At 40.1% G+C, this 25,671-nt stretch overlaps 1 protein-coding gene across 2 annotated transcripts; it reads left to right on the forward strand.

The window, feature by feature from the left end:
- Nucleotides 1–1,463: 1,463 nt before the first annotated feature.
- On the forward strand, nt 1,464–25,671 carry ACTR2 (actin related protein 2). 2 transcript variants are annotated; one of them, XM_066995328.1, is made up of 10 exons: nt 1,464–1,642; nt 7,226–7,336; nt 10,751–10,765; nt 12,773–12,988; nt 17,045–17,117; nt 18,910–19,046; nt 19,825–19,974; nt 20,674–20,819; nt 21,248–21,380; nt 22,610–25,671. In XM_066995328.1, the coding sequence occupies exons 1-10, from the start codon at nt 1,595–1,597 to the stop codon at nt 22,778–22,780; spliced, it is 1,200 nt and encodes a 399-aa protein (XP_066851429.1). In that variant the 5' UTR covers nt 1,464–1,594; the 3' UTR covers nt 22,781–25,671. The 2 variants fall into 2 exon arrangements, with proteins under 2 accessions (XP_066851429.1, XP_066851430.1); XM_066995329.1 differs by lacking the exon at nt 10,751–10,765.

The raw sequence follows: 25,671 nt of genomic DNA on the forward strand, positions 1-25,671 counted from the left end.
TCAGAGATACGGATTAACTACTTTTTCTGGACAAAGAACAGGATTTTAAAGCAATTGCTTAATGTATTTGACTCCAGCCCACAACATTAAACCTTGACTTTAAAAAATATGAGAACATCATGCAGTGAAAATGGAAAATATTAAGGCTAAGCTTATCTATACCAGAGTGCAAGACATACCCAGGTGCAGCTGCTGGGCTCCAGAATGACCAGAAGTTCTTCCATGATAGCTGCATCATGCAGGATCAGCCCACGTTCATTTGGGTTGCCTCCTTGCCCGATGAGGCGATGCCTTGCCTTCGCATCACTTTCAATGTCTGAATGCAATTAAAGCATGATAAAAAGGCACACATTCTGCTGTTTTTTTTACATTTCGAAGCATGCCAAAAAATCAGAACTATTATTCGTGTGTGACTTGGATGTGCAAGTATACAGAAAAAGCATGTGCTTTTGTTGTCTCTGTGTCTAATTATAGCATGCTGCTGTTCAGAGGATCATAGAATCATTAAGGTTGGAAAAGACCTTCAGGACCATCTGGTCCAACCATCCCCCTACTACCAATGTCACCCACTAAACCATGTCCCTAAGCACCATGTCCAGTCTTTCCTTGAACATCCCCAGGGACGGTGACTCCACCACCGCCTTGGGCAGCCTGTCCCAGTGCCTGACTGCTCTTTCTGAGGAGAAATGTCTCCTCGTTTCCAACCTGAACCTCCCCTGGCGCAACTTGAGGCCATTCCCTCTAGTCCTATCACAAGTTACCTGTGATAAGAGGTCGACCCCCAGCTCCCCACACCGTCCTTTCAGGCAGTTGTAGAGAGCAATAAGGTCTCCCCCAAGCCTCCTCTTCTCCAGACTAAACAACCCCAGTGCCCTCAGCCGCTCCTCACAGCACTTGTGTTCCAGGCCCTTCACCAGCTTCGTAGCCCTGCTCTGGACATGCTGCAGGGCCTCGATGTCCTTCTTGTAGTGAGGGGCCCCAAACTGAGCACAGTACTCGAGGTGCGGCCTCACCAGAGCAAGCTTGGGCCTGCTGCTGATTTCTTGAGTGTTAGGCTGGAGATGAGGAGGCATTTCTCCTCAGAAGGAGCAGTCAGGCATTGGGACGGGTTGCCCAGGGAGGTGGTGGTGTCACCGTCCCTGGGGGTGTTCAAGGAAAGGCTGGACGTGGTGCTTGGGGACGTGGTTTAGTGGGTGATGGTGGTGGTAGGGGGAATCTGGGGGCCATCAGAGGCAAAGCAGGGATATCCTTTATTATTTGAGAACACTGGAAGGACACAACGCGTTTGAACGGCCCAAACCACTCGGGCACCCCTGAGGGTCGCCGTGGGGATGGCGAAGGCAGGGCGGGGACAGCGCCGGCCGCCATGACGGGCCGGCTCCCCCTGCCGGGCGGCCGCCGCCACGGCAACCGGGGGGAGGGCGGCGCTCCCGGGGCGCGGGGAGGCGGGGCCGTGGGCGCGTGATTGGGCGGCGGCGGGGCGCTGACGGCTTCCGGCGTGCGCGGCGGGGGCGGGGGGGGTCCCGGTGCCGGTAGCGGGGCGGCCGTTGGGCGGCGGTTGGGCGGCGGTTGGGCCGGCGGCGGCGGCGCAGGGATGGACACGCTGGGCAGGAAGGTGGTGGTGTGCGACAACGGCACCGGGGTGAGTGGCGGCGGCGGCGGCACCGGCAGCGGGAGAGCCGCCGGAGGTCGGGTGGGAAGGGAAGGAGGAGGAGGAGGAAGGAGAAGGGCGCCGGCCCCGCTCGCTGCCGGTCCGCCCGGTGGCCGCGCCCGGCCTGCCCGGCCCCCGTAGGGCTTCGGAGGCCGAGCGCGGGGCCTGCCCTCGGGAGGGGACGGGGTGGGAATGAATGGGCCGCGGGGCTGCGGGGGCTGCGGAGCCGCCGGATCGGCGCCGGTAACCGGGAGGGCCCGGGGGGGGTTCTCGGCTCCCCATCACCTCCCTGGGTGGCAGCAGAAAGCCGGCCTTTTGTCAGGCTGCGGGGCGCCTCGGCAGGAAGTGCGGGAGGTACCATTTTAAAGGCAGGCGATAAGGTGCTGGGCGTGGAGATCCCCCTCGGGAGCTTTGTTCATCGGTCAAGGTTCCCCCCGGGGAAAGAAACGGTGCCTCTTACACTAACAACGCCGAGGGCACGCTAACATCCCCGGGATGGCGGGATATATGTTTAACAGACGCTTAGAATAAAGGAGAAAAAAAATATTTAAAACCCAGGATGGAATAGTTGAGACAAAGGATGATGATGTTAAGGATTCGGCCTCCTGATTTACGGTTTGCAGTTAGCATCCGAAATGGTTGGACTGCTTTGGAAAGAAGAACCAGGCAGCTGACAGGGTTTGACAGCTCCGATGCCTTCTCATGTTTCCCCTTCTAGGAAAAATTATCCTTAACGGGACTGAGGTCCAGAGCCTCTGGGCACTTTTTGCAGTATCAATTAGAAAAAGGAAAGAAAAATAAGACATTTTCCTTTTACAAATGAAGTGGAAGCTGGTGGATTTTTTTTTTTAAGTTTTAATGCTCTTTTTGTCAGGCTTGATTCCGAGAGGCCCATATCCAAAGAAAATTTTAGGACTTCATCCTTTAGGAGTACCCTTTAAATAGCAGTAAATCACAAAAAATGTTTTGGGTATAGCTAGTGACAGCAGCTCTGTAGTGTAGCCAGTCTCAGGAAGGTATGAGCCAGGGGTAGAGGCAATTATTTTTACACCATTTCCCAAGGGAAGTTCAGAACGCAGGCTTTATACAGTGTAACAGCTCTGCCTCCGTTTTTAAATCAAGAGGCAGACAATGCATTTTTCCCTCTCTGAACTGTAGCAGATGGATATAAATAACTACAACAGTGTAAGATACCTTTGTGCTGCTGCGAGGGTGCCAAAGAGGAGGGGCCTGTGTCACTTCAGCTTCTGTTGCTTTGGGTTGTGTTTTGCCTCCAAGCAGAACCGCACACATGTGGACATACCCTGGCCACAGAGATAGCTGCGTGCAAGAACAAAGTATCAGGGTATAATTATTGTTAAATCAGTCAACTAGAAATATTTAGGTCAAATTGGGAGAATTAAACTAGGAGAAAATTCTGTTCTTCAGATCAGTAAATCTTTGAAACCTCAGCTGTATTGAGAAAATGAAGTTTGTCCTGTATTGTCCAAACACTGTTCTAGCAATAGCCATTTTTCTGTGTGACCAAGAAGAACTGCTTTATATCAAAAGGATTTCTGATACACTGTGATATGCCGTGATTAAAATTAAGTGCCAAAAATATTACATTAAAACTACACCTGAGTTTTCTGTGTTCTATTTTTAACATAGACTTGTCTTTGAAAAGTTCTTTTTATGCTGAAATATGACTTTAAATGTATCTCGCTGCTTTGAGGAAGAGGTGTCTAGAAGGAAGTTCTTGCAACACGTGTAGGAGAGAGGCTGGCAATGGCATCTTAAGTGCCAAAGCATTAGAAGTGGGTGTTCTTTTTGTTACAGGACAAGCGATAAGACACTTAGTGGCCTGTAAACTTTTTCTGATAGTATTTAGGGGTTTTGCTTGAGAACTGCATCAATAGAAAGACTCAAGCACAGATATCTAATGAGAATATCAATATTCATTTTAGAACTTGTCACGTGACACGTTTGTGAGCTTCCTCATTCTTTTAGTTCGAAAGAATACTTATACGTACAAGTTCTTACTGTTTGATGACTCAGTAGGAAGTGAAAGAGTCAGTATAAACCACAGTGCAATGGAGAAGAAACTATATATGGTAAAATCTTTTACATACGTGGTCTTGCAGACAGGCAAACGAAGCAGCTATTCTTAAAACATTTTGAATGTATAGCAAACACTTGCAAAAAATGAATGATGTTGAACTCTTGGCTTCCTTGCCATGCTGCATAAATTCATTGAGTGGTGATGTTATTGTTAGAGCCGTGGTGTATACTAAGCATTGTCCTGAAATTATTTGTTAATTGTTCCAAGGGGTGTGCAAATAATGTGTAGCAGAGGAATAAGTGCACTGTACTTAAATTTCAATGGAGGGTTTCAAACTGAGGGTGGAAAGAGCAGTGAGCATTTAATGTCTGGCACCAGAAAAGAGGAGGTGATTATATTCCGAACAATTTAATAATGTTTAATTAAGTATTTTGGAGGATCTTTTGTAAGGGAGAGAAAAGTGTCTTATGTTTCTTACTCTCCTTCAAAAATCCAAAACAGTCCAGGATCTATGATATGAATACAGTTTTGTTTCTAAGATGCCTTTACCTGTCAGTTATCTCTTGGTACTTTTGTCAAGTCTGGTTCTTCAGCCATAGCATCTAACGTTACGTCATCAACAACCTACTGAACCAGCTGAATATTCAGTGTCATGACAGGCAGAATACTACACTGAGAATGCTCTCATTGATGGGGATGCTGACGTACAAGGCTGCCTTGTTCTCATCTTCACTAAATATTCATGTAGCCTGGGGAGGGGAGAAAAAATTGAAGGGGAGGAAGAGAGAGGGAAAATTTTGCCCCTTCCATTTGGTAAACTCTATGTAGAGCTTATCAGGCTTTGTAAAAATGTCATTTTAAGACTCTCAGTTTCAACCTGAAAGAGGTAGGGAGGAGTTAGTAGAAGTCTAAGCTTAGCCTTACTCATTTTATGTTGCATAGACTAAATCTTGTTGTGGGATTTGTTAATTGCCAATATCCTACTATTATGCAGCATCCTGGGAAGGTGCCTCAAGGCCTTGAGGGTTTAGCATAGAAAGGGGCTGGAAGTTAAAATTACCGTTCAGATAGTAAGAATTTAGAACAGTGTTTCTGTAGGTCAGCGTTTTCTAGCTCAGTGTAGTTGTGTATGGTCACCAGAGGTACTTTTAAGGTTAATCAACTTGCACTTACTTTGGTTGTGCATCACAGCTGCTGTATAAACCTCAGGGTTTATTTGCCCAGCCAGCAGAAGCTGCAGGTGGGCGTCTTGAAGCTCCTTGAGGGGTGCTCTGATGGCTTGAGTTGCAAAGGTGGTACTGGTTCTGTTACTTCTGTTCACCAACGCAGTTGCTGGTGACTGGTAGGGAAGTTACTTCATTCTGGGGGGCAAAAAAAGAGGAAAAACAGTTAACAGCTGCATGGGTGCAAAGGTTTAGGTGTTTATGGCTATACTCAGATTAGTTTATGAAACCTTAAGCTAGAGGATGGGATTAGGCTGTTTTGTAGAACTTCATTTGAGGTTGACCAGGCTCTGCTGCACAAACAAATTCTAGTCTGTAACAAGCACACCTAAACCTTGTAGTAGTAACTAAAATTGCATGACCGAAAGCAGTAAGTCTGAAAGGAAGGGGTGTGTGTGTTTCTTTTTTTTTTAAGAATCTGTACACCTTTATTTGCACTCAGCTCAGTCCTTCAAAATGTCTCAAATGTTTCCTGTGGTGTAAAACTTCTGGTAAAGACTTGTGGCGTGTTCAAGTAGTGTGATCCAAAAATGCTTGTGGCTACTCTTTGCTTTCTCATAGCAGCGCTGCATTCCTGAATACACAGATAAGATCTGTGTAACTCCTAGGTACTTTGGGCCTTAACGTAAGTCAGGGAGTCGATAAGTAGTTGCCTTTTTGGAGAACATGGATTGAAGTCGACTGAGTGAAATGAATTTTATACGGAGTGTCGTTCTTTAGGTATTTAAAACAGTTCTGCCTATGGAGAGAGCAATTGCCGAGCGGGTGAAAAATGAGGGGCACAAAAGCAAAGAATTCCCTCCCCACCTTTAGTAGCTCCAGTTTAACTGAAATGTTTCTTGGCTCTTTCCAGAACTGGCTTGATAAATGTCTTTCCGAAACAGGTGCCATTTGTCCTTCAGTAAGACAAATAATTCAGAGCAACAACAGCAAGTGACTTTTCATGTTAGAGTTACCTGTAACGACAGGATTCCCCTTGGCTGTAATGAGCTGTACTCTTTGCAGTGATCATTTTTTCAGCGGCAACCTTCAGCCCTCACTTCAGAAAGCAGCGAACGTTTTGGAAATTCTAGCAGATGGCTTTAATACAACCTGAAGCGGATAACTAAGCTTCGGGACAGGGACCCAAGGAGGCTGTGAATTTTCTGTCTTTGGAGGCTTCCAGGACCCAGCTGGACAAAGCCCTGAGCAGCATGGTCTGAGTTCAGTGCTGCCTGGGTTGAGCCCAGGGCCGGACCAGAGAGCTCCCAAGGTTCCTTCCATCCTGTGATGCTCTCTTACACCTAGATGGTTTGGTAATTTTGTAGGTGGAAATGCTTAATGTTTGGCTTGGAACTGCGGGATTTTGTTCTGTCATGTTGTTACAGCACAGTAAATAAAACGTGCACCAGAAACAGGGATGCCTGCTCCATGTGAACTGCAATAGGCATCAGAGCAGGATAGCTGAAGAGCTTAACTTGCTGATCACAGTTAGCTAAACTTGTAACTTCTTGTTGGTGCACTCTGAAGTTCTTGTTTTACAACTGAGCTTCCCCTAGTGACTGTGTATACAGTCGCTGTACGTTTTTTTATGCTCAATTAATCCCTAATGTTTTCTTAGCATATACACTACATCTTTGGACCTAGCAGTGTAAAACTTCTTTTTGTACGTATTTGAGGAACAAGCACGTCCTCAGGGTAACCTGGTCAGTATGAGCTACCATCAGCTGAGACTTCACCTCTGTCCTGTACGTTTTAGAAGTGTTTACTGCAAACTTTTTTTTTTTCCTTAAAATATATCTTGAAAGTTTCAAAACTCTTGAGAAAACTCTGAATTGCACAAAGCATCTCTGCTGGTTCCCAGATGAACCCTTTTTATTGCAGTGTAACACATGAGTTCACAAGGTGTTGTGTTTTCTAACATGTAATTTGTTACACTGATCTTTGTGCTAATTGGAAAGGCAAGTTAATCGGGTCTCATTGGGTGCTATTATAAGGTCCTCCATTAGAGAATGGTAAGTTTCAGTTTGCTGGAGAGTTTGCTATAGAGTGGCAGGAAATCCAGATTTGAACACTAGACTCTTTTATACCTCTCAGTGTACTTAGTCATTTTAGTAATGTTTCCAACAATCTGCTTTAGAAAACATTTTGGAAGATACTTTAATTCTCTATTAAACATTTCAGATGTGTAGATCTGTAGAAGTGATGTGAAAACATAAATCCTATATGGGCACGTGCTCTTAAACCCGAGGCTTTATTTTTTTTTTGCCCCCAGACAGGTTTCTATTAATAAAGTAATGCATGCTCTAATAAAATTGTTTTTCTTTTCAGTTTGTGAAATGTGGCTATGCAGGCTCAAATTTTCCAGAGCACATTTTTCCAGCTTTGGTTGGAAGACCTATTATAAGATCAACTGCTAAAGTGGGAAACATTGAAATCAAGGTAATTCTTTTTATTATTATTTGTTTAACAGATAAGTTAACAGGTGCCCTACATATTACTTACATAATGTTTGAAAATGGTTGTTCCTGTATTCTTGTTTGTGCTGTTTCAGTATCTCTTGATTAATTTCTGTGTTGGGTTTTAGCCCATCAGGTATTACAAAGTAATCAAGAGGATAGTGTAAAGTTTTTTGGAGGCCTTCAGCTAGTACAGTTGAGGAGGCAGCAGGTAGGGCTCAGGTAGTTCTGGGCAAAAAGGGACTTCAAATGCCAATATCTAAATGATTGCAAGATTAGAAGGCAGAAATCCCCCAGGCTGGGTGGGGCTTTGAGCAACCTGGGCTAGTGGAAGGTGTCTCTGCCCATGGGGGGGGGGGGTGGGTGTTGGAACTTGGGTGATCTTTAAGGTCCCTTCTAACCCAAACCATTTTTTGATTCTATGATAGAATATGATAGAATCGTTTCAACAGAAACGGTTGATACTTGTTACCGAGATGTACTGTAAGATTATGAACGAACTGATGAAGCTTCCAGGTCTTTCTGTACACTTTGCTTTCTGCTGTGATCATCTGTGATCTTGTATGAGGTGTTTAACCTCGGTTGTGTTTGCGTTTCATTGTTTCTATTGCTTTTGTTTTCTTTTTGTTGTTGATAGAAGTAATGTACCACCAGGTAGAGACAGAGGCTGTGTTCAGGCTACTACTTTGGGCGTTATTCCAGGCTTGGAATAGTGGAGAACCACTGCTCCTAAATCTTCCTCTTAAGTTTGAGGAGCCATTATTTCTCACTTTTCTTTTGTAATTACAGAGAAACGCTTCAAATGTTAGTAATTGCTTCTGCAATACAGACTTCAGGAAACGTCTTGGCCCTGCTGTGCCTACACCCTCTTCTTGCTTCTAGCCACACATTCTCACCTTGTGCTGGCCATACTGCTTGTGCAGTCATGTGGTGAGCCACTTTAGAGACCTGACCCAGCTGAAAAAGAGTAATTTCTTTGTCAGGTAAAGTTTTGACTGCCTCAAAACTTGAGGGAGAAGCAGAAGAGGATGCAGAACTGTAGAAACCCCCATTTAAACCAGTGAAGATCAAGTAGAACCGCACATGCACAAGCTTTCATTTTTGCTTTCCACGTTGCTTCTGAGTAATGGCTTAGTAAAGGGGGGAAAAAATTCTGTCCAGCCTTGTTCCTTATTTTCAGACCCCTGCGGGTGACAAGGAGAACTTAGTTTATCTGATTGCTGCTGCTGCCTAGTATCAGCAGAAAGCAGTACTAGTACTTTAAGAGAACAGAAGATGTCAGCTACCTTCCCAAACTGCTTTTATATATGTATCTATATATAGAAATTAACAAGTCTTAAGTCCAAAAAAATTTCTCTGGTACAAAATCATATCGATGAAGTCATATTTTCCTTCCAGCTGATCCGATAAAGCCTGTCCTGCCAGTTTTGGTGTCCTGACTATCTGATAACTTAGATTAATATCATTACAGATATCAGTGTTGAATTAGAAAAATAGGTGGTAAAAGTGGGTAATTGTTATGAGATAGTTGCAAAAGAACCAATAAACTACAATTTTTCATGCATTGTCCCTTGTCTACTTGAGCGTGGATCACACGGGTGTATTTTAGAGAGCGTAATGTGTGTCTTCATTCTTCCTAGCTGTTTTATACCATCTCTCTATAATAGCTTGTCATTCTTTCTTAAGAAAATTTTGTATCAGGAGAAGAAATCCATGCTGCAGGTACTTTGGATATGCCGGTAGGATGACTTGTTAGGTGTATGTACCACTTTCCTTAGTGAGATTCTTGCAGATTTCTTAAAATGTATTTTAGCAGATGAATTTTGTGCCAAAACTTAATTCTAGCCATTCACTTCAAGTTCTTATGGTGCAAGTTTAAAGCCGAGTAAGGGAAGCTGTCAAGATTAGCTGCTTAACTTTTGAAAAGTATTCAGAAAAGCTGTCATTCCTGTGAAATTCAGAAATGCTGTGGAAAGTCTGGAAGCTGATCAGAACAGTGGTTGTTGTCCATCTGTTGAGTTGCCAATTTCACGTTGCTTTGTCCGTGTTCTCCTTCTGGATTCTCATTTCACATCGAGGTGAAATTTTTTTGAGGGTGAGTAGCAGTCAGGGCTGCTTATGGCAATGCATTTTTTCTCCTACCCCTCAGTTCAGGGCATAAACACAAAAGGTCAGTTATTACTGGGATTATTTTGCTGAAAATTGCAACGTCTAGTCTAAAAAACAGAAGCATAGATACTGCTCTCTAGTTTTAACTGATTTAGCAATCCTTGAAGCGGGTACTGGGAGTTAATAACCTTAGGAAGGCAGGACTGTCGTGTAGCTTTGACCACTTAAGACAGGATTTTAGGGCAGATCAGACTCAGGGGACCTGTTGAGCCATAGTCCATGTGTGCAGTTGTGCTTAGTTTTTGCCAGAGACAGCCTGGAGATGGTCTGTCTTTCTCCGGGTTTGAAGCGAGGAAGAGGGCCGTGCTCTGACCAGCCTGTTTGGTGCTGCCTGTGTAAAGGGAGCTGCCAGAAACTCTAAGCACTTTTCCTCTGACACAATTTGCAGAATAAGTAGGTTTGCCTTAATGGTGCTGATAGTTATCTTATGGCTTCTGACATTTCAGGTGACTTGATGTAAATTTAATTGAAGGAGGAAAAATCTCATTAGTCATGAAAATGGCCTTAGTATAATTTTGGACAATGTTTGTACATATACGCTTTAAATATTTTAGAGTGCTTCTCAGTGGCTTTAATTTTCCTATCTTCCTGCCTCCATAGCTTGCTATAGGGAAGAGCTTTCAAACCCTGCTCTTACTGCATGTTGTGATTGCTTATTTCAGTTCTGAAAGTAGCTACCATAATTTAAATATCTCTTGATTTTATTTCCCCTGGATATTGGTTCCATAATATCTGAACAGATTAGTCTGCTTATAGGTGATTTTTTTTTTATTATTGTTTTCAATTCTTGGGTATTTAAAGCAGAATATTTAAAGCGATCTAAATTTAGCGTTTGCCAGAGCTAGTTACGGTCAGATGCTTTGTGCAGTCTTGTATAGTTCAGATAAACATTTTGTCCAGGGTAAAATTCCAGTGTTACAGAATATTTATGCACAATGTCCTATTTATGAGAAAGATGCAGATCTTGTTTGCGACGTCAGATGCATAAACACGACATGCCAATGACTTGTAGCAATAGCTTTCTTTAAAGAGATAATTTTAATCTGAGATCCTGAGAATGTTAGCTTGGCCGTAACTACACTAACTCAGATAATTTCCAGCTGTACGTGCACCTCTTTTCAGCTTATTTCTGCTGTATACTTAAAATAATTTGAGAATTTCATTTAGGCCTTTTCTGACTTTCTTGCTTCTACCTTCTTTCTTCACCTTTCTTGATCCGTTGAAGTAGAATAACAAAAAGATGGTAAGTGAGGTGCCCCTGTGCTGCTTGTTTACCATTTTTGCTTGATGGGACCTAGTAGCTCTTATGCTATTTTTTGATGTTATTCGTTGTTTTGTCTTGCTCTACATCTTACATTGGAATACATACTTATTTTGGACGTCGTTCATTGCTTTGGTTTACTAGCAACTAATTAATGAGAATATTTTATGTATTGCTTCTAAATGTTACATAGCCTGTAGTTTTGCAAGGTACAAGAATAACACTTTAAGGGCAATCTGAGCTCAGTACCTCTAACAGTAGAAATTGCTTTATTTAACTTTTAACCAAAGGCTTGAAAAAAGCCTCAGATTTCAGTTAGACAAATATTGAGCACCAAAGTGGTGGAAACATTGAAAGTTATGACACTGGTTTCTCTCTGCAACTACAGTTGTACTGTCCTTCTTGATCCTACTAAGTGTGCATGTTGTTTGTTAGTATGCTCTTGTTCTACCCTTTAGCTTTGTTTTAACAAGACGTGAAAGTTTTGTGTGACTTTGATTGCATATTTGAGTAGTGTCTTTTCCCGGGCTACGTCCTGTTCAGGAGCATTAAGCCTCAAAGAGCAGTGCATAAAAAAAGGCTTCTGATTCTTCCAACTGGTGGGGTTTCTGTTGTCTTAAATTCTCAGGAGTAATGTGGTACCTGGTGGAGTTTTCATAGCGTGTTTTCACTGAAGTACATTTGATTTAAATATTAAAGCCTTGACTTCTGTCTTCTGTATAGTCAAGATAACTGAAGTGTGATCCGCTGTGCAAGGGAAAACAAATAAAATGCCTTGTCAGGGAGAAGATGTGGAAGAAGAATGGTTCGTTTTAAATTATTTTCAATGAACTTCCTTTTTAATGGTCACCGGTAGCTGCTTAAGTTGCTTCTAAAAAAGGCATTATAATCCTGACGCTGGATTTTTCATTGTGCATCTTGTGTTTTTTTTCCATGGCATTGAACAGTGACTGAATAACCTTTGCTTCAGAGTTCTCTGTGCCACAGTAACTGCAAACTGTAGTGGCATATTTTTGTATGAGGCAGATGATTTTTTTGCAATGAAAAGAATATAGTATAGCATGGGAGCAGTGCTCTAGAAGTATGTTCTTAGAGGCTAGATATGAGCAATTCAGTTAAGGCTTCTTTAGGAAAGTATGGGTTATGACAGGGAACAAAGATAATGTTATATTGGACATAATTTGTCTGGGAAATACGTGGGAAAGGAGAAGATACATTGCTACTAATCTGAATGTGCAACGTTTGCATAACTAACTTTAATAAACAGGTTGCTTCATTAGTGTGAGGTGACTGTACAAACTATGCATTGGTTGGTTGCATTTGTGTAAGAATGCATTACTGGGGTTTTTGGCTTGGGACTTCTGGCATGGAACAGTCTGGGTTGTATTTTATATTTAGATGCCTCTCTTCTTCACACCCTACTGGCATAGGCAATATGTAAACCATTGTTTCTTTCAATGTATAGCGTGGAACTTCTAATCTCTTATTTGCTTTTGCTACTGCTCTATATGCTTATGTACCACTCATTATTCCTTTTTTGGTATTATGCACAGAAATTTGCAGCATGCATGGAAAAATACTCTGCCAATCCCACCTACTACCTTTATGTGCCATTTTGTATCTTGGCCTTTTGAAATGGGAACTTGATAAAAGAATTTTGGAGTTGTCAGTGGAGAAACCTTTATGCTTATAAAGGTCTTTGTAGTATCCAGCTTTAGCAGGCTTCATATGTGTGTTTAAGGTTAATTGGAGAGTGGAATTAACAAAGTTTATTTTGGAAAAGGTTTGGGATGGGTAACAGCCAAATTTAAATACTACATGAAATGTATTCTGCTTCTCTCCTAAGTACCTGAAAGTGATTCTAAAATACAGGCAGTGTTTAAGAACACAGTTGGACACAGGCTGGAGCAGCTCAGTTACTTTTTTGAGGATGTTGCTGTTTAGAAAATTTTGCAAACACTGACTTGTCTCTTTATTAAAACTTTACAGGATCTCATGGTTGGTGATGAAGCAAGTGAATTACGCTCAATGCTGGAAGTTAATTATCCAATGGAGAACGGCATAGTTCGGAACTGGGATGATATGAAGCACCTCTGGGATTACACGTTTGGACCAGAAAAACTTAATATTGACACAAAAAATTGTAAAATACTACTTACAGAACCTCCCATGAACCCAACTAAAAATAGAGAGAAGATTGTGGAGGTATGTCTGTCTAGTAGAAATTAATATGTGCTGTCATAGAAGTATGGATAAAAGATTTTAATCTGACAATACCCAGTAACTGTTTGAGGCAAAGCAGTTCTTTTGTTTTCTATCCGAAACTTTTCCTCGGTCTTGGTCATAAAGGCTACTGTGGTCAAATTCAAACAATCCTACCTCATCCAAAAATTATAACCAAGCTTTTTGTCTCAAGCCATATCACCAACAAAACACAGAGTTGGAAATGCATGTTTGTATTCAGGTGTCTAAGATATTTTGATTGCTAGGTATTGGATGAATGTTAATTACTTTAAATGATTTGGACTTCTGTAAGCCAGAAGAGATTTGAGGATTGAACAAGATGATGCTTGCCAGATGGAGCAGTGTTGTTGGAAGTAGTTGAGACAAAGGTGTGATGACAACCAATTAATTAGTCTTTGATTAATAGTAGGGATTATCAATGAAAGCCTTCTGAGAAGGAAAGCTGGGTTGCTGGATCCTGGATCTCACGGTGCTGCACTGAGTGACCTCAGCTTGCTCTGAACCTAAACCTTGGCTCTAGTACTGTGTGACAAAGACTCAGATTTGAAGAGCAGTAGTGTTTTAGGAGAGCAAAAAATTTATTCTCCTGTTTTTTGCTTTTTTCTCAAGCATCATATGTATTTCCAATTAATGCAAGTATTTGGTTTAGCAAAAAATCTATTAAAATTTTCAGTTAAAAATAAGTACCTGGTAGGGCGGGAAAAATGTATTCTAAAGGTCTGAAACCTTATCCATTTATCAGAAGTGTGAGTATGAAAGGCTGTATGTGTTTTTTTCCCCAACTCAGTTAGTACAGTAAGAATTTATCTTTATCATTACCCACTGACCCTGCCTTTAAAATCCCTTTGCTGTCACAGTTGCAGCAATGCTTTCTGCAATGTGGCAGAGAATATTTTTTGCACTTCTGTTTCAATGACGCGGGAGTCAGCTAAGTAAAGCAAAGCTGGGAAAACTTATGTGGACGAATCAAACTGTACAATTTTAGTGTTTCTGAATTGAAGGCTTCCTAGCATTTAAGGACATCAGGGACCAGTTAGCTAAGTACTACATAAACCAACATTAGCAATACCGTCTGTTGTGTCTCAGTTAGCAGTGGTGCGATGAACATAGTGGATTATTCTGGGTTGCCCCCATGCAGCAGGAATGGTTGAATTTCCTGTTCAGGCTTCTTTGCTGTTCAGCTGCCTTCAAGTGTTCCTGTTTGTTTTTCTGTTAGACGCAGTGGTCTGTGTTTTAATTATTCTGGTGCTGAGTAATTTTATACCATAAACTGAGAAGCCTTCTATGGGTTCTGAAGTTTCATAAAACATTTGTATTGCCCCATTTGTTTTGTAAAACCGCTCCAGAGATCATAGATACTTAACCATCATCCAGAGGATTATGGAGAACTAGAACCCATTTACATAAGTTTAAACTCGAGTTAAACAGGAGTTCAATGTTTCTATTAATGTTTTTAATGGATCACAGCATAATGACAACTAGGAATACTTAATTGCAACCTATTTACACTTCTTTTTGACAACGACTCTTCCTTTCCAGGGAGGCTAGCCTAGTATGAAGCAGAGAACTGAATTAAGGTTTTCCTAAAGCCTGTAGTAAATGTCGGTGCATTTTTTTTGGATACATTGCAGTAGCATTTTATAAGAACAGCTTAGTCATCTGGACCCTATCAAGATGGTAGATAATTCCATATGCTGTATTTCATTCTATTTCCATTGATTCTCTTTCCTTACCCCATCCATCCCTCCATCAAACTCAGCTATGTAGCAATAGCTGCAAATGTTCACAAGACCGTATATTGTAAAATGCATATCTTAGAAGTGCTGTTTCTTTCACAGTATGTACAAGACACAGATTACTCTTCAACTTAACTGGGTGTTTGCTGTTTGTCTGCTGCATTCTCGTTCTGTAGTACCCTCAGGAGCAGCCAGACTTCCATGGTGTATTGTGGAGCTGTAGAGATGCTCTAGCATGGACACTTCTCCTAATTCCAATCCAGTATTCTTTCTTTTTTTTTCCCCTCTTTTTTAGTTCTTCCTTTCTGGACCCAATTAGAACATCAGTAGCTAATCCAAAAGCTGCTCTTGCTAGAATAAGAATCTTTCAGGAGAATGTGCTACTCCGTATTTACATCTTCAGTGTATTAACATAAATACCCCGTGTCAATGCATTTTTCTAGTCAAACAGAATAGATCTAGGTGTCTGGAAAGAAGAATAGCAAACCACAAAGCCCTGCATGTAGGCTACATACAAAAGGATTTTGGGGTGACTTTCAGAGTGCAGTACAACATGTGAAGGTAGTAACTAATGAAATTTGAATATTGAGATTTTTGTATGAAGGTAATTTAAATTTCTCCTACATTGGTTTTTCATTTTTTAAGCACTCAGCTTGCTTGAGAGATTTATCCTTTGGAATAGTACTGTTTTTAGATGTTGAGAACTCAAACAGGATCTCTTTCTGAGTTGCTTTCTTTCAACTGTTCCTTTTCTCGTGGACATTTCTGCTTCTCGTTTCTGAAGGTATTGCGTATATGTTAAATTGTGGTAATTACAGAAGCTACTAGCCAGCAATGTGTTGCTCGTTCTTAGCCAATGCATCTAGATACTGTATTAAACTTCCTTTTGTATCACTCAGTTCAGCTTGGGGGGTTGTGAGAACCCAAAGCCTGGTGTTCTCATGGCAGGGTGCTCTGCAGCTCGCCCCCTCTGTTCCTCTCTGTGTGACTTCTGTTATACGGCGTGCTCGTGGTAAATGTTCTCAGAAAACAGGCATCAGTCTTCCCAGGGGTTCTGCTCTGTGCTCGATATAGCTATGGAATAATTAACATGACTTTGCGAGGATCAGGGTTTTGATATGGGCCAGCCATTTAAAATCAAGCTACTCTAACAATAACTTCTTTAAATTGTTCAGAATTCTAAAATCATCAGGCATCAGCTTTTTACTTTAAAAATATTTAGATATCTTTTACTTGAACTGTGGGAGTGCTTGGGATTTAATCAGTTTCTAATCCTAGAAGTTGCAGAAGTGCTCAGAAGGCTGCAGAGGAGCAAAAATAAAACTTTGCGTGTGCTGAAATGATCAGAGTTCATTGGTTTTTCCTGGTAAAGCGTTTTGAGAGGGGAAACTGCTGTGCAGCTTAATTTGTTTACTTGGCCTTCTTTTTGTTTATAAAGCTGACAAGGTCCTATGAACTGTACATCCTTTAATCCTAGGCTGTTTCTTCACTGAAACTTGTACAGTGTTTAGGGGAGCGTAGCCTACAAGACAGGCAATTACCTTTCATGTTTTAATGAGTAGTTCTGCAAACCTGCATAGTTCTGCAAGGAGAGACTGAGTAGCTCTAACTGTACTTTTTCAGTTATAGTGGGTTTTGTACTAAAATGAATTTTAGAAGTTTGTCATCGCTTGTACTTTAAAGAAAGGAAGAGGAAGACCCGGATGCAGAGAACAATCTGTGATAGTGCTCTGATTCTAGAGTGGTATGAGTGGGAGTCTGTTTGGTCTTTGTTTGGCAGTCTGCAGTTGTACGAAGACTGTTGACCTGGATATGAAGAAGAGAAAAATCTGAACCTCATTAGATTTAGAGCATCCATCTTTAACAAACATTTCCTTCCAAAGTCACACTTCAGTAATGAAGTAGTTGGCTGGTCTACAAGTACTTCCTCCCACTCATTAAGCACTTTAGAAAATGGCTTAGTTGCAGAAATGCAGAAATTGGAGTATGGATTTCTTGAAACTATTCACATTTGTTGCTGAGAGGGTATGAAATGTTTTAGCTCCTTGATATGACTTGTCTTGAATGAATGGACAGGTAAGGTATAGAACTGAATGTGCTAATTACTGCCACAGAGCAAGTAGGTTTCTAATGTTTGTATAGAATCAGTGTGATGAAATTTCTTGAAAGGTGTTTTTGACTAGAAAAAAATGTAGAATTATAGAAAGTTTTCAAACATCTATGAAAACTCCTTTAAGAATCTTGCCTTATTTGGACATTAATTTTTGTCTTCATCTTGCAGGTTATGTTTGAGACGTACCAGTTTTCTGGGGTATATGTAGCCATTCAGGCTGTCCTTACTTTGTATGCTCAAGGTAGGCAAAGATAACTTAAAATATGTTTAACTTATAATTGTATTGCTAAGCTGTAGCTCTAATATGGTTTTAAGGGGTCTTGGGCTTACTTCAACACTGATGTGAGCAAGCTGAATTCTATCTTAAGGGTTTGCTTTTTGTTTTGAGGAACTACTGAAAGATTATTTTTGTGGACAAACTGTGCAGACATGCTTGTAAATGCAAAAACCTGGTTTATCAAAGGTATCATTGTTTCAGGGTGTAGTCATATAGCCTTTGGCATGCTTTCAAGTTTTAATGACATGTTTTTGATTTTCTGATAAAGAAAAGTATTACTGCAAGTGAATTTCAAGCAGTTGACTAGGTGACTTTGCACTATTTTCAGTTCAGGAAAATGTTGATTCTTCTGTCTATAAACAACAATAAATGATTGTCAGTTTGAGAAGAAAATTACAGATTCACTGAATTCAATAGAAATTCTGCCATTGGCTGCAATCCATCTATGATCTAGGATATTCAAGCAAATGAATTCTAATAACATGACTTCTCACATCTGTTTACTGGTCATTTGGTGTACTTAACCATCACATGGCAGGAAATAAACATCCGATTCATTAATATGTCATCATAGTTTGTTTCCAAGAGCAAAAGTGATAGGATACTGGAAGGGTGGGACCGCCATACAAGTCATTAAAAGCAGTTGAACCCAAACCACTTTTGCAGACCTGGATTTTAGTTTTATTTGTTGTGAAGTGTGTTATTGTAGTCCCAACGGACAGCACCATTACTCTTTTTTTTTCTGGATATTTTTCGTTGTTTTTGGTTTGTTTTAGGTCTGTTTAACTGCCTTGCAAATATGGTCTCAAAGTCTGTTGTAATTGTACATGTATTTTACTGTATAATGGTCAATTACTCCACTCTAATCTATAGTACTCAGCTCTAAATCTGAGCTGAAATCTGAACTGTCATCCAAAAGAAAGCTGAAGACCTTCTAAAATAAAAATACTAAGTGGCACACAAATAGAATACTTCCTTTTGAAAACTTAAAAGCTGTCCTTTAAAGCATCCTATATGTTTAAGTTGCATGCTCTTACATGGTTATGACGTCTCAGTTTTGTGCACCTTAATATATGATTCTTTTATGGTAAACTTTTTTTCCACTGGATTTAATTTCTTGAGTATGAAAGTGGATCTGGTTCAGCCTAATGCTGTTCCTGTGGGGAAAAATGTAGATGTGTGCTGTATGGTCCAGATACTCTCTACCTTATGAAACCATTGTCTTGTTTTTGAGTACCAGCCGCGATCAATAATAGTAATTCTAATATTCCTAATAATTCTAATAACGTAAATTTGTGGGATGAATAGCTCTAGGTTTCCTCATATTTGAGAAGTTAATATCAGGTTGCACATATATAGGTGGATCTTAGGAGAAATTTGTAACCCAACAAGCATTTAATGATATTACATATTCTCTTTAATTAGAGTGCAATTTACGATGTCAAAACACTGGATAAAATGGTGAATGGTAGAGCTGTAAGTACCTAGGCAGGAGTCAAGGCAATACTTTAAAAAAATATATAGAAAGCATTTTTACTGTCAAAATCTTCTGTTTAAAATGGAGGTGAATGGAAATAACTGAATTTTAAATTGTGATTACTTTTCCCAGAATGATGACTTGAGAGAGCAGAGGTGGTTTCAAGATAGTTACAAGGTTAAGATTACAATTATAAAACTATTCTGCGCTATTTATGGAGGCGCTAATAAAAGTTGTACTTTTTCTCTCCACCCATCCCTACCTCCCCCATTCCTCTAGGTTTGTTGACTGGGGTTGTTGTGGACTCTGGAGACGGTGTGACTCATATTTGCCCAGTTTATGAAGGTTTCTCCCTCCCTCATCTCACCAGACGGTTAGATATTGCTGGGAGGGATATCACTAGGTACCTCATTAAGGTAAGCTGAAAAGAATCTTTAAAGTTGAGGCTGATATCTGTGGCACACTGGTTCAAGTTTCCTCGATAGCAAGAAACCACTATACGCTTTCCCTACATCACTTTTATGTTACTCACATAAAGAACTCCAGTATTCTTTGTATTGATTCAGCCTATATATGTTGTTTCCTCATGTAAATGATGTGATAGGATTGATGTTATTCAAAGACTTCACTTATTTTTTTAGTAGCAGTCTAAGAAGGGAAGGGACTTTATTCCTTACTTGGAAAGGAAAAAAAAAATCAAAATTGGTTTTCTTGATATGTTAAAGGAAAACAAAATTGTATTTGAGTTCTACTCATCTATTTTCAGAAAGACCTTTTTTTAGGTGTGGCAAATGTAGTGATTCTTACCTAATTATTAAATCAGACAGTATGTTTTATAGATTATTTGTTTTAAAAAATATAAGCAATATTCTACATTGACAAATCCTATGATTTAAGTGGAATAGTGTGGTGTTCTGAAGTGAAGACCTAAATATAAGAACTATTTTGGTTATCTTTCACTTCCCTTTCTAACAATTGTACTGAAAGTTGTGAAGAAAGAAAATTTCCAACTTGCGGTGATGTTGCATCTGTTTTTTTCATTTCTGTTATTAATGGATACGCTGTGACAGACTTGATTTAATACTAAGTTTGCTGTTACGAAAGCGAGTCAAACTTGAAAAGATAAATTTTTGAGCGTGCACATCTGATAACGAGAACAGGACATTTACTGCAATTCTAATCTGTTCACTCTAGCTCCTTTTACTGCGAGGGTATGCTTTCAACCATTCTGCTGATTTTGAGACTGTTCGCATGATCAAGGAAAAGCTATGTTATGTGGGATACAACATTGAACAGGAGCAGAAACTGGCATTAGAGACCACAGTACTAGTGGAGTCCTACACGGTGAGTGTTCTGAGACAACTGTTCTTGTCCTAAATTTCTTAGGTATAAAATTAGGTAGCCTTTAATTTTGATTCCTTGCAAGTTTTTCTTGGTAGTAGCTCACTTCCCAGACATGAGTCTGTAGAATCACAATACCTGGTTCTGGGAAAACTTTGAAAAGCTTATTCCTTATTCCCAGGATTTTCATAAAACTTTGTACTGTTTTTTGTCCTTGTAGGTGCTTGAAACTTGAATATTACAGTACAAAAACTTGTAGAGAAGGGGGACTTACTCTAACATGTCAAACTGTTTCAGCTTCATATGTCTAGCTGTGGCACATTTGAGACTCCTACCTGGTAACAAGACAGGTAAACTCCCTTTTAGGGGACGCTTGCTGTGATCACACACAGGAGGAAAGAACTTGCAGGGGAGCATTATTGTTGCTGTAAGATCAACTTTTAAATGAAGATCAGGAGCTGTATTGCAAGGCAGTGTTTGGTACTTCAGTATCAATATGTCTGGTCCCTGATCTCTGTAATTGCATAGGAATTGAAGAATTAGTAGCTTATTTCAGTAGTACTAAATGACATTTGCAGTGGTGACAATAAGCAGCAGTTTCCTGTTCTGAAACATGAGGTAACAATGTAGGTACTTCCTCTTGCTTTGTTTTGTATCTGAGTGGCTAAATGTACTCTTCTGAAAGATGTTTTCTTTCACTAGCTCCCAGATGGCAGGATTATCAAAGTTGGTGGAGAACGGTTTGAGGCACCAGAGGCTCTCTTCCAGCCTCACTTAATCAACGTAGAGGGGGTTGGTGTGGCTGAACTGCTGTTCAACACCATCCAGGCCGCTGACATTGATACCAGGTAAGAGCAGGAGGACACTTAAACTCCTGTGTCAGGGTGCAGAGGTAACACGAGAGCTGCATTCAAATGAAATGCCATCTTTAGCTTTAGATGTTAATGTGCACACTGCTGCGGGAGGATATATGCTGGGATTGGGGATCAGTCTGAGATGACTCTTTGAAGCTTAATGGCTTGTCTGGAAGCCTGACTATTTTGGTATGAACAAGCAAGGATTACATTTTGGAAGTGCAATGCTTTTTTTGTTTTATTTTGCTGCTTTCCAGGACGTCTGGAAAAGCATGAGCAAGCATGCCAAACTCAGGCAAAAGTTGGCTTTATATTTGTGTAGTGACAGTTTTAGATTTGTATTTATTTCCATGTACAAACAGGTACCTATTTGTACTACAGAGTATATGATATGACACTAGAAAGACTGTTTTCTTGGTTAGGTCTGAATTCTATAAGCACATTGTGCTGTCTGGAGGGTCCACCATGTACCCCGGGCTGCCTTCACGACTGGAGCGGGAACTTAAACAGCTCTACCTGGAACGAGTTCTGAAAGGAGATGTGGAAAAACTCTCGGTAAGTATGGAGTCACTGCTTTATTTGTGCGGGGCAGAGGTTTATCCTGAATCCCCACTAGAGGGAACCAAGTAGTCAGAAATGACTGAAGCTGCTGGTCACCCTCTACACAACTTGCAAAAGCTTGGTGCATCTCAGTTCTTCACACCCCTGTTTTGCATGCAAGGGCATGCCGTAAAGCCACTTCCAGTCAATGCTAACAGCAAGTCATTCCTAAAGTCTTGGGCTAGTTTGAATGTAAAACGTACCGTTAAATGTTACTGCAGAACTCGTAATATAAATTGAACAATGCTAATGAGCATTTGTGTTTCAGAAAGTCATCACTGAGCAAAAGTGATTTTTATTTTTAAAAGTTTTGATTCATACTATATAATGTGGGTGAAATGCTCACCCCCCCCACCCCCCCAAAAAAAAAAGTTAGAGATCAGAGTTCACACATCCTCAAGTGGAATAAATTTTCCTTGTTCATGGGTTACTGTGATAAGCAGACAAAAGTCAAATGTGTTTTGGAGGTAGTGTTGCCTTCTATCTGCCAGCAGTGCTGTGTGCTTTTCAGAAAGGAGATATTTACAAAAGAAATTCCTTTGAGTGGAGTTTCTAATGTTAAGCTGAATTGAACTTCCCCAGTTCTTAATACAGTATTCTATAAAGATCTTCTGCAGCTATTTAGAATGACTCAGTTGCACAGAATAGAATCACAGAATCACTCATAGCTTTGACTGTACTCATTTTTGCTCTTGAAGTTAGAGCTTGAACATCACAGAATTTAAGATAATATTAAATAAACTGGTCTAGATTGTATAAATTTAGAATCTGTTCCATCTGCCCTTCTAAAACTTGGTATAATTCTAAAATATTTTGTGATCTGGTAACTTCTGATAATTTTAGCCATCAAAGCTTAGCAAGTGTTTCACTCTTTTCCGTGTTCATGAAATGTAAAAATGTGGTCTTTAATTTTGTATTCTGACTTCTGGGCTTTTTGCGGATATACCGAAGGTATAATTTTGGGGAAGTGTCAATAGCTGTCTCTAATTTCCAGTGCAAAGTAGTTATTTTACTTTGGTTGCGCAAGCTGAAAGCTCACAGAGTGCCCTATGCTAGCACTTCAGGTTTTTGGTCGTGTTTTTCTCACTAAACAATTTACATTTCATTGTTCTGGTAGAAAACACAATTTTATTTCAAGAGGCTTTGTTTCAAAAATCCTAGTAACAGTTGTTTTCTCTTCTTAGAAATTTAAGATCCGAATTGAAGATCCACCTCGTCGAAAGCACATGGTGTTTTTGGGTGGCGCGGTTCTAGCAGACATCATGAAAGACAAAGACAACTTCTGGATGACCCGACAAGAATACCAAGAAAAGGGAGTGCGTGTTTTGGAGAAGCTTGGTGTGACTGTTCGATAAATCCCAAAGCTTGTTCCCATCACATGTCTAAAGCTTTTTTTCTTTCATTGCCAATCTCTGAACTCACTCAGCTACATGCTATGGAAAGGCCTGTCTTTGGCCTTTGACCCAAAGGTCAGGTTTTGTTCTGGTTTCTTGGGGTAGCTTTTGTTAAATATTTCTTAATGTGGCTAAATTTGACTATTAAATTTGACCACTTCCCTGCAAACAAAACAGAGCAAGAGCAGCCTGTCTACTTCATTGTTCCTTCCCAGTAGGCAATTGGGTAATTCTGGTAGGCTTTTTCTTCTGGGTTTATTGCTGTAGTACTGCTAGCTTTTGTCTCTAGTTCACAAGGGGTTGTGTGCCTTTTTTAGCATAAGAAAACCTTTAAACAGGAGCTTTTGCTATTGGGTCGTTGTGGTGGTTATCTTTGCATCTTTTTGCCTCTCTCTACATTCAGACTTTTCTTTCCTGCAGTAAGGAATTTTGATTAAACATAGTTAGAAACTAGTTTAACTAGCTGGAATGGCTTTAACACTGTTTCAATGTAATGTGGTTCCATACGCACTGCTGCCTAAACTGGCTTCTGAGGTGGTTTATCAGAATCCTTAGAGGTGATGGGGCTTTCATACTGTATTTTCTAAGTGGTCATGTACACAGTTGCCACAAACCAGGGAACACCGGATATTCTGGCAAAAGTAAATTTGTGGCCTTAGGTGTCTTTGTTTTTGTTTTTGTTTTTTTTGGAGGGAGGAGACAGGTTTGAGCTGTGTTGCTTTTCTGTTAAAGGACAGCTGGGGGTCAGTCTGACCAAAAATGCCTCTCTTTTTGTAGCTAAATTTTGGTACCATGTTATCTCAGCATAGGGAGCAAGAATGTTACATTAGCTATTCAGTAATTGTTGAGAAACTTAGATGTGCTGAGACAGAAGCCTCTAAACTTCTGAAGAGATTTCAGAAATGCTTGTGAAAACTGTAATTATAGATATTAAGCCCCCCAAAACTGAGTTTTAAAAGTCTGATGTTTTAAGTGCTTGTATGTACATCGGAAGCACTTTATTATTAAACTTTACAAGTATATTAACCTAGTGCCAAGTAGTTATTGCAAATGAATATTTCAGTGACCAGTGTTTATTGCAGCAAGTAGATGTTTATAAACAACCACTGGCAGTAGGTTATAAAGAATGACCTATATTTGTTCTAGTTAAAAATAACATTGGAATAGGAGATGCTGTTGGTTGGTAAATATCCACAATTCATTTTGACCAGTCTTGAGTTTTGATACTTAACATGGGATGGGGAAGGAAGTGGAAAACCAGTGATGAAAATGCTGTTTCCAGAAAGTACATTAAAGCTGAGTTGTACTGAAAAATAGAAGTTGTCACTAGTAATTATCAGCCATCTTCTCTGAGTATAGTTGCCTGTATTTTTTCCTGCTAGCAGACCGGTAACTATCTTTGCAAATAAAATCTGCCTTACGTAAAACACAGCAAAAAGCTGCTTGCATATGAATGCCAGTTAGACCTAGTTCTACTTTGCTTTTCATGGAAATATTGTATCACTTCTTACTTGGTTTTCCAAGCCTACCGTAACATTTAAGCATAAGGAAGTTAAGATCTACTTTTGACTTCCAAACCTTGGAATGTACAAGATGTGCTTTCACATACTTGCCATTTGTCTACATCTTTACATTAATAATTGACCCCAGAAACATGGAAATACTAAACTCCCTTGGATTCCTAAAACTTGCTTTCTTTCTAAATCGAGCAGACAGCTTCCTTTCGGCCAAGAGAGCCAAACAGGCAGAAACCATGTCTGCATTTCTTTAATAACAAGACAGTCACTATAGTATTGCTAGTAATGACCATTTAATTATAGGTGGGTGGGGTTTTTTGCAGCTATATTTACTCTTAACTTGAACAATATGAATTTACAGGCATGCCGGTCATGCCTCAGTGCATGCACTTAAGCAGTTACTAGATTTTTGGGGACATGAATGTAAGGGGTATTCTGAATTCCTGTAGTCTTCTGAACATCTAATACACGAGATTTAAAAATGCTGTGGGCTTGCTTTAGAGCTATGGTTTCTCATGTGACTGTCTCTGGGCTCTTTGGACAGCATTGAGAATCATGGAAATAAACCAAAGAATTACTTAAAAACCTTTTTTGAATGACAATCTGCCACGTGATTTTTCAAATCTAGACCTTGACCCTGCACCCCTTTTCTAAACCATATTCTCCCTCTTCATTGGCTTTGGTTAGGTATGTGCATGTTTGAGTAAAGGATTTGGAATTTGGCCCTTTCACAAGAGAGAACTTCACAGCACCATGAGTAATAAATGTCAGTCGATTATGCAGTATCTTGGGTTTCCATGGAAACCATGTATATATTGGAAAAAAAAAAAAAGAAAAAGCATTTTAAATTACAGCTATCATGGATTCAGAAGAATGCATATGTAATCCACATACTGAATGGGGTGTTCCAGTTGTGCTCAGTGTGGTTCTCTGCGTGTGTTTGCACACATGAGTGTATGTGTGTGTTCTCTCAGCTGACAGCTTCAATATTGCTATGAAAGCAATCTGGTTTTAATGGGTTTTTTTGAAGACCAAATAACTTGAGTTGTATTTGCAATATGCTTCAGCTCCTATAAAATTAGAATAGAAGATGCTGCATCAAATGTAAGTTTTTTGGGAACATCCTATTTTTAATGTTAAGCTGCTTCAAACCCTCCCCACACCCCACCCCAGTGTTCTAGGATGTTAACCAATGTAACACAAATGGCTTTTTTATACAGTTCTGAACGATATGTTAACACACGACACTGGTTGAGACCATGAATGGAAATAAACATCTATTTAAATTGACAGGTCTTTTCAATATAAAAATAAAATCAGATTTTTTTCAAAGTA

Source organism: Anser cygnoides, chromosome 3 (genome assembly GCF_040182565.1).
Source record: "Anser cygnoides isolate HZ-2024a breed goose chromosome 3, Taihu_goose_T2T_genome, whole genome shotgun sequence".
Classification (NCBI taxonomy): domain Eukaryota; kingdom Metazoa; phylum Chordata; class Aves; order Anseriformes; family Anatidae; genus Anser; species Anser cygnoides.